This window comes from Leptonychotes weddellii, chromosome 2 (assembly GCF_054177405.1).
Source record: "Leptonychotes weddellii isolate Sample4059 chromosome 2, ASM5417740v2, whole genome shotgun sequence".
Taxonomy (NCBI): domain Eukaryota; kingdom Metazoa; phylum Chordata; class Mammalia; order Carnivora; family Phocidae; genus Leptonychotes; species Leptonychotes weddellii.
In genome coordinates this window covers 87,662,541-87,670,962 of record NC_138370.1, presented here as the reverse complement: position 1 = coordinate 87,670,962, position 8,422 = coordinate 87,662,541, and the positions used below count along the sequence as shown (strand labels likewise).

The window sequence follows — 8,422 nt, the reverse complement described above, 5'->3', positions numbered from 1 at the left end:
TTTTTTTTTTAAAGATTTTATTTATTTATTTGAGAGAGAGAGAATGAGAGAGAGCGAGTACATGAGAGGGGGGAGGGTCAGAGGGAGAAGCAGACTCCCTGCCGAGCAGGGAGCCCGATGCGGGACTTGATCCTGGGACTCCAGGATCATGACCTGAGCCGAAGGCAGTCGCTTAACCAACTGAGCCACCCAGGCGCCCGGAAAATTATTCTTGTAAGTGATGTTTTCTAACCACTAATCAAATAATAAAATAGACCCGAAGAAGTTCCAGTCTAATCCCTCTGCTCTGAGCTGGCCCCCCAAATTAAGATCTTTTCACCACATAATAATTCAACAACTTCTTTTTAAATTTTTTTTTTTTTAATTTATGTATTTGAGGGAGAGAGACAGAGAGACAGAGTGCACATGCGGGAGGCGGGTCAGAGGGAGAGGGAGAAGCAGGCTCCCCGCTGAGCAGGGAGCCAGATGAGGATGGGGGGGTCTTAATACCAGGATCATGAGATCATGACCTGAGCTGAAGGCAGACACTTAACCGACTGAGCCACCCAGGCACCCCAACAAGTTCCTTTAATAACCCATTTCACAATTTATCAGGTTGAAATCTGTAAAAACTCACCTAATTTTTTTTTAAGATTTTATTTATTTATTTAGTGAGAGAGAGCATGAGAGTGGAGGGAAGGGCACAGGGAGAGGGAGAGAGAATCTCAAGCAGACTCCATGCTCTGCTGGACTTGATCTCACGACCCTGAGATCATGACCTGAGCCAAAATCAAGAGATGGACACTCAACCAACTAAGCCACTCAGGTGCCCCCCACCTAAAATTTTTGTATGATGTACAGTGAGTGTTTTTTTCTCTCCTACCCTCCTTCCCTCCAGTTTCTTCCTTCCAGTAAAATCCTTTTTTACAAACATGAAATCTTATGCAAAACCCAATTTATTAAAAAGAGAGAAGGGAGCGTTTTGATGAAGCCTGGGAACCTGCCTGCTCCACACCCACCAAGGCTCTGGGTAACACGGACTGAAAACCTTGCTGTGGGGGTGTGCTAACTTAAAACTAGAGTTTTATTCTCCAGATGAGAGAATAATTCTTTCAGTCTTTCGTCATATCTCAGGTCTCCCAACATTTTAATCATTTTCGACGTCTTTCTAAACCCACCTTGAAAGACTCCAAAAAACTTCAAGGCTTTAGTAAAGACGTGATTGACTGAGTATCATGGGAGAATTGCCTCAGAGTTCCATGTCTAGCTTCATTTTATACAACTGACTTGTGCATCCTCCAACCACTGTAACTCCGACGGCTATTTTTTCCTTACAATATAGAGCAACTTTGCGCGGGCATATGGGGCAGGCGCTGTGCTACGGAAGCACCTTATATCCATTATTTCTTTTCATCTTCACAATAGCCCATGTCTCAGCGATGTCAGCATTTGCATACATCAGTGGTTCTCAACCTTGGCTACAAATTATATAATTGGGGAACTTTTGAAAATCCAATACCTGGGTACTCAGACCAATTAAATCAGAATCTCCAAGGGTAGGAACCAGGCATCATTTTAAAAACTCCCTGAGTGATTCTATGTGTTGGCAAGACTGAGGACCACCGCTCTGAGAGGAATTTTCCTATCAGCTGCTGAGAAAATAAGTTTTTATATTTTCTTGCCCAAGCAAGCAGTCTTCAGATGTAGCAAGTATACACGAAAGTGCACTTCTCCCAGTGAGGCTGCCATTACTTAGGCTATTTTTGGAATTCCTTTTCTGTAATTGCTTTTAGTCAATTTAGCAGTCATCTTTAGAAAATTCTTTTCAGTGCTCACAGCAGGATTGCAGGGAGATGCAGAGAGCTCTGGGTACACCTGGGAGATCAGTCCCTCCCCCCTAACCCCACCCCCCCACCCCCCCCCACCCACCCCCACCCCCGGCTGTCACTCTACCCACAACAGGATAAAAGCTGGCAGAGAGTGCTGTGGTTCCTGGCAAGAGCTTCAAGGCCTCCCCATCTCAATTCATGAACACTGAGAGCCATAAAGGAGGCTAGAATGAGAACTGATTTTCTATCTCCTTCTGGGAATTCTTCAGAATTAATCCCCCCATGTTTTAAATTCACATTTACCTCAGTCACCATGAGTCCCATTCTCTTAGACCATCCCTTGCCCCTGGACCGAATCCAAGCTCTAAACATCCCCATTCTGATCCAAGCCCCCCGTTCCCCAACACCTCCCCTGTGCTTTCTCCACAGTGCACTCTGGAACTCTGACAACAAAATTCCCTGCCTTCTCCATTTTTTCTTTGAGTGCCATCTTCCCCATCCTCCTTTAACCAAAACCTGGCAATTCCATAAGGACACAGCTTTCTCTATACCTTTAATATCCCAGTGCACACAGCAGATACCCAGAAAATGGTGAATACAAAGATGACTCAGAGTATTAATGGTAATAGTTTAGACCCTGGGCAGAGAGATAAGGTAGAGAGAGAGAATGTTGGATGCTAATAAGATATCTATATGTAAATGCCTATTCTCAGATCAGGGGGATTAGGGCTTCAGATAATTAGATACTGATTTCAGAATTATCAGCAAAGAAAGGAGAGTCCTGATTGGAGCCTCTATGCAGAAATGGATGATGAAAGAAGAGATTGCATGCTAGGCTTAAGTGGACACACATTCAAAAACTAACAGGAATTATGAGAACCATCAAAGGGCAGAATATAAAGAAAGAGACAGACAAAAAGATAACAAAGTAAGAAGGAAAAGAGAAGCTTATGGAAACCTAGAGAAGAGGGAAAAGTGTTCTGGATCATTGTTGAGAAGCAAAATCTATTGTGTGGAATTTAGTTGAATAAAACAACATATTCAGACAGTGAATTTGGAGGAACATGTAGATATTTCAAAGAAAGAGATTAAAGGAGTAGGAAAAAGAGACAAAATGAGGAAAAACAGACTGCAGATAAGAAGAGGTAAATTCCATGGCCCCAAGAGTACAATGGGCAAGTTCGCTGGTAGAGTTGGACCAAATAGATTGGTGAGCAGAATGCACACAGAACTTCCAAAGCCTAACTCATAATTGCTATAACAACACAACCCCGTCCTCATGTTAGTGATTTTAAAAAAACCATAAGCAAATGCTATTTACTATTCTTGTGGGAAGAGAATCCCCACTCCTGGAAGCTCTGTGTTGGATGTTCTGGGGAGTAGTGTGGGAGTAAAGCAACTGGTGGATCAAAGAGTGTTGGCATTGGGATGCTAATGCCAGACATGTACAAGAATTGCACGTACACCTGCCTCAATGCTGACCAACACTTAGATGCTGAATTTAGATCTCCTTCTTAACTGAGTGTAACTCACATAAACCAAACGTTTATGGATACACTTTGTTGCAACTGTCATTTACGGCGCCATCATTGTACCAAAGGAAACTCAACTGCTCAGTGGTGTGCTGGAAAACAACCGTATGGTTTGGTTTGGTTTGGTTTTTTTTTAAAGACAGTTTTTGCTGCTGACATCCACAGTGCAAATACCCCCGCCATGACTGATTTCAAGCCAATAACACGACGTCTCTGAACGGGGAAAAGGGTAGAGATGTGCACAATAGTCTCTGTAAGTCAGTGCAAGCTGGTTCCAGAGAGTCAGATGTAACTAGTTTGGACTGGGGCTGGCACAAAACATTTTTAAAGCCCCTCAGGAGGTTCTCTGTGCAGCCAGGTCTGAGAATCATTACTTATAGTGGTACTTCTCAAATTTGCATGTGCTTATGAATCACCTGGGAATCTTGTCCAAATGCAGGCTTTGACTCAGTAGGTAACGTTGGTCCCTAGCAAGGGAGATAAGTGGACTAAAAAAAGAAGACGAAAACAGTCATTTATAGCCCTACCTTTGTCAGAAATATTTGAGGGGCAGGTTTTGAAGAAAAGTCACAAACTGGAGGTCCATGAATTACTTGTGGCCAAACCCACAGAGAGCTTTTCTTTTACCCAATTGCATCTTATTTCTTTAAATTTGAACTAAATGCCAAGATCATAAAATTCCATTTCTCCAGCTTCTCTGGAGAAAAAAAGGGGGGGGCAGTAACAGCAACAACAAAAGATCTGTCAATTCAGGGCACACAGCCCTGCCTGCAGGGATCCTGCCCCCTCTAGGGGTGGTACTGAGACTTTGTCCTGCCTCTGTTGCCTCCTAGTGGTCTCCATCTCTTTGTTTATATTTCCTCCTTTACCTCTGGAGGAATTTGAGGGGTATTCATATTTTAGGTTTAGCATAACTGATACTTTTTGCTCCCCAGTTGCACTATCCTACCTTTCTGTCTCATTTCCCACCATTCCTCATGTATAAACTATATTCTTGAAATGGCTTACACAGCGTTCTTGGTATTCATCACCTTCTCTCTTTCCTCCAAACTTTGGATTGACCCCTGTTCCTAGAACACACTCCATCCTTCTTTCTCTGCTGGAAACAATCTGAATCATTCTTCAATATGTAGCTCGAAAGTCCCCTCTTTGGAGAAGCCTTCCTGACCTCTGTGCTCCCACAGCAGAGGGGATCCTCTTCTATTAAATCCTATATTTACTCATTTAGGGATATTTCCTATTTTCGGAGGTCCAAAAAGGGGTTAGATAAGCTTTATTCCTTTTTTTTTGGATTACCAAGGTAGAATGTTTTGCCTTAAAGAAGATCCTCAATAGCTTTATGAAATAATAAATTGTGAATTACCTTTGAACTATTAGATTACACTCCATTGAAAGCTCTTTTGTCAATTTATCAAGGGAGTCTTGTAATTATTATCCTATCCTATAAAGGACAAGTTAATTCTGTTTGCATCACTAGCTCCAAAAACTCGGCCAACTCGATCCTCTCCCCTGATCTTCAATTTTGGTGTGACTTAGTTGATTTATAAGAATATTTATTCTATAAATCTAGTCCTGGATAAACATAAGCCACCTAAAATGAAACACTCCTTCATAGAATTAATACCTTACACTTTCATGGAATGATTAATTTTTTCAAAGCACTTTTACTAATACACTTTATCCTCGCTCTAACCTGTAAAATACATACACAATGCATTACCCTTTTTCAGCATTTACAAGCTAAAGTGAAATGTCCTCCATGAACTAGGAAGCAAGGAAAACAAAAAGTTTAAGAAAAACTTTTGCACCAACCACCAAAGTCCTTGGGAAGGAAGATCTACTCTGTAGTCTTCCCAGGCGTGATTTCCTATTTTGCCTCGGGGCTAAACATCTGCCTCATTCCACTTCCAAGCTTCTAGAGTTCCTAATATTTTAACAAAAAACTGAGGCCCAGATGTGTTAAATTAACATGTATTAGAGCCAAAGTAGGAACCCAGGTCTTTGGATTTCCAGTATAACATCCCACTTTTCTTAATTATGTTCACCTTAACATACAGAGCTATCATCATCCAGCAATACGTATATGGTTCATAAATCTGCCTTCACCAACATGTAGAAATGAAAACTCCCGTGCCCTTTTCTCAAAAAACTAAGTTTATATGATGATCAAAATTTACCCATTAATTTTACGGGGTTAGTTGCACGGGACAACTTTAAAATGCCCAAGCACAATGATTTCATCAGAGTGCATAGAAAGGCTATAACCCATAAGTTGGTTTGCAACTTCTTGCATTACATGTCACTCCCACAGCAATGCTATGTTCTCTAATGGTTAGGGCATTTTTGGAAATATTTAATTTTAGATGAGATGGGAATCAAAGATTTTAGCCTCTTGATCCACTAAAGATAAACCCAATGTAAGTTAATGGGAAAAAAAGCAATGCCAGGGAAAGAAACTGAAGATCTCAAATTGCTAATGGTAGGATAAAAGAAACTTCCCATGCGATTAAAAGGAAGTAGCAAAGGAGTGGGAATGGCAAGGCTTGAAGGCACAATGATGCATTTCTCTCACATTCTCTCTGTATTGGCAATCACTTTCTAAGAATTTTGATGTGGTTTCAAGAATGCACCCATCCATGACAACGCGAGTACAGCCAGTGCTTCATCCCCGAGGCCCACCATGAAACACTGGTGACAATAGAAGGCACTACTGCCTAGGGACTAGAAGATGCTCTGCAGCTGTGCGTCTGGAGACTGGATCACCTGGGTAAGGGCAGTGTCGGGCTTTTCTCATCCTCCACATACTGCTGCCAGCTCAATGACTCTGAACTCTGAAAGGCTTCTCTACCATTTCCACTCCCCTTTTAAGGAAGGAGAAGGAATCAAGGTCTCTTTCTTTCTCAGTCAGGAAGGGGATATGTTTTCTGTGTTCCTTCTCCCTGCTTGATTCTGTTAATCCAGTCTGAAAAAAATGACTAATCCAAGATTTTTTGCCCCCGCAAATATATGTGTGGGTGTATACACACACACACACATACACACACATATAATACATTTGCAGGGGAGATATATATGTGTTTGTGTGTGTGTATGTGTGTGTATATATATACACATACATATATAAAACATATAGTTTTAGTCCCTATATAAATTGGGTCCTACAAATACCTGTTTAGAAGCCACAAGAGGCAACTGTGGAGTGAGCTGGAGGTTGGGAGGATGAGCGGATATCAGTATTTTTATTATTTGAAATATTTTTATCTTACTTTTATAAAAAAAATAGAAAAAATCCTGGCTTTATGGGAAAAGGAGCTAAAATAACTGGTGAGTGGTGCCACTCCTCATCTCACTGCCTTGTACCTTTCCTAGCATTTTCCTGTGTCTTTTTTTTTTAATTATGTTCAGTTAGCCAACATATAGTACATCATTAGTTTTTGATGAAGTGTGCAATGATTCATTAGTTGCGTATAACACCCAGTGCTCATCTCCACACATGCCCTCCTTAGTACCCATCACCCGGTTACCCCATCCCCCCACCCCCCCTCCCTTCTGTAACCCTCAGTATGGTTCCCGGAGTCCAGAGTCTCTCATGGTTTGTCTCCCTCTCCGATTTCTTCCCATTCTGTTTTCCCTCCCTTCCCCTGTGGTCCTCCGGGCAATGCACAGAAACCTAACTGTGTCTTTAAGCGACAAGGAGAAGAAACGTTGGACCGAATCAAGTAGCAAAAAACTTCTCTCCAAGTGAGCGCAGGTGAGGAAGTTCTAAGGAAGAGCTCTGATTCATTTGGTAGAAAGAGAAATGTAAGGAACAGAGGTACGCGGAGAGTCCCGCGGAAGGCTGGGGGATTAGGGAAGAAGGTGCGGACGCGGACTCACCCCCCAGCCAGGTGTCAGAGATGTTCTGGAGCATGGTGACCGGGATGCAGAAGAAGGCGATGAGCAGGTCGCTGAGCGCCAAGGAGCAGATAAAGATGTTGGTGACCGTGCGCATGGCTTTGCTGCGGATCACCACGTAGACCACCAGCGCGTTGCCAAAGAGTGCTAGAGCAAAGATGAGCACGCCGGTGAGCACTAAGGCCAGCTTGGCGCGCCCCGGCAGCTCCGGGGTGTAGACCAGGGGCCGCAGCCCGTACCGCGCGATGAACTGCTCGCGGGTCAGGTTGTGGTCCCGTAGCAGCCGGGAGAACTGCTCCCTGGTGATGTTGAGAGACTGCATGCCGCGCGTGCTCCCCGAGCACCCGGCACCGTCTGCTACAGCCGGGCCATCCACCGCCCCCTCCCCCCCCCCCCCCGCGCGCGCACACGGGCGCGGCGGGGCGGGGACTGCGAGGAGACCGGGCGGGCGGCCGCTTCCCACCCTCGGAGACCAGCACAGCCTCCGCTGGGGACTCTGGCGCGCTGGAGGGCTCCCGGCTGCACCCCACGAGGTTCGGGAGAAGGAAAGCAGCGCGGGATCAAACTCACAGTCAAGAGGCGGAAAGCCAAAGCCTGGGAGATTATCCTGTTACCAAAAATGTTCGCAGTTCAAAGAAAGTTCTCTTGCTCTTCTCCAAGGTGAGGGGCTGGGGCGGTCGGGCACGCTGGAGCGTCACTCAAGAGTTCTGGCTGCCCAGCCTTCTGGTGCGCTCACCCAACCGGCTCCAGGAGCCACGGAGGGTGGGGCTGGAACTCTGCGGCGCGCCACTCCCCTCCCAGCTTCAGGGGCGCGGACGCTGCCTCCCACATCCCCAGGGCCAGGGAAACACCACATTGGCTCCCCACATTCTGCCGCCCAATGCATTTCTTCTGCCCCAGGTCATGCTTATATGTAAAACCCAGTATGGGGGTTTCCACCGTCTCACGGCTTCTCCTCTGAGGAAGTAATGTGCTATCCAAGGCAAAATAGGATTATTTTAATTTTTTCTGAATTTCCAAAAATAATTACAGCACACAGGAATTGCAAGGATAGTACAGAGAGGTCCCACATATCCTTCATCTAGTTTCTCCCATTGATTACATCTTACTTAATTATGGTTCAATACAAAATTCGGAATTTGACATAGGTACTGTGTTGTGTCTAAAGTCTGTGTCATTTTATCCCAT

The 8,422-nt window shown here is 44.4% G+C and overlaps 1 protein-coding gene across 2 annotated transcripts in view; it reads right to left on the bottom strand.

Moving 5' to 3' along the window:
- QRFPR (pyroglutamylated RFamide peptide receptor) overlaps nucleotides 1-7,955 on the bottom strand; it is a 46,950-nt gene extending 38,995 nt beyond the window's left edge. Inside the window, exons 1-2 of one of the 2 annotated variants that reach the window (XM_031035692.2) lie at nucleotides 7,805-7,955; nucleotides 7,217-7,381 (exon numbers count right to left, since the gene is read on the bottom strand). In XM_031035692.2, coding sequence (XP_030891552.1) covers nucleotides 7,217-7,331 — 115 coding nt within the window. In that variant the 5' untranslated portion in view covers nucleotides 7,332-7,381; nucleotides 7,805-7,955. Of the gene's footprint in view, nucleotides 1-7,216; nucleotides 7,605-7,804 lie in introns of those variants that run through there. The other variant, XM_006740400.3, reaches the window with a different exon arrangement.
- Between the last annotated feature and the right edge of the window lie 467 nt (nucleotides 7,956-8,422).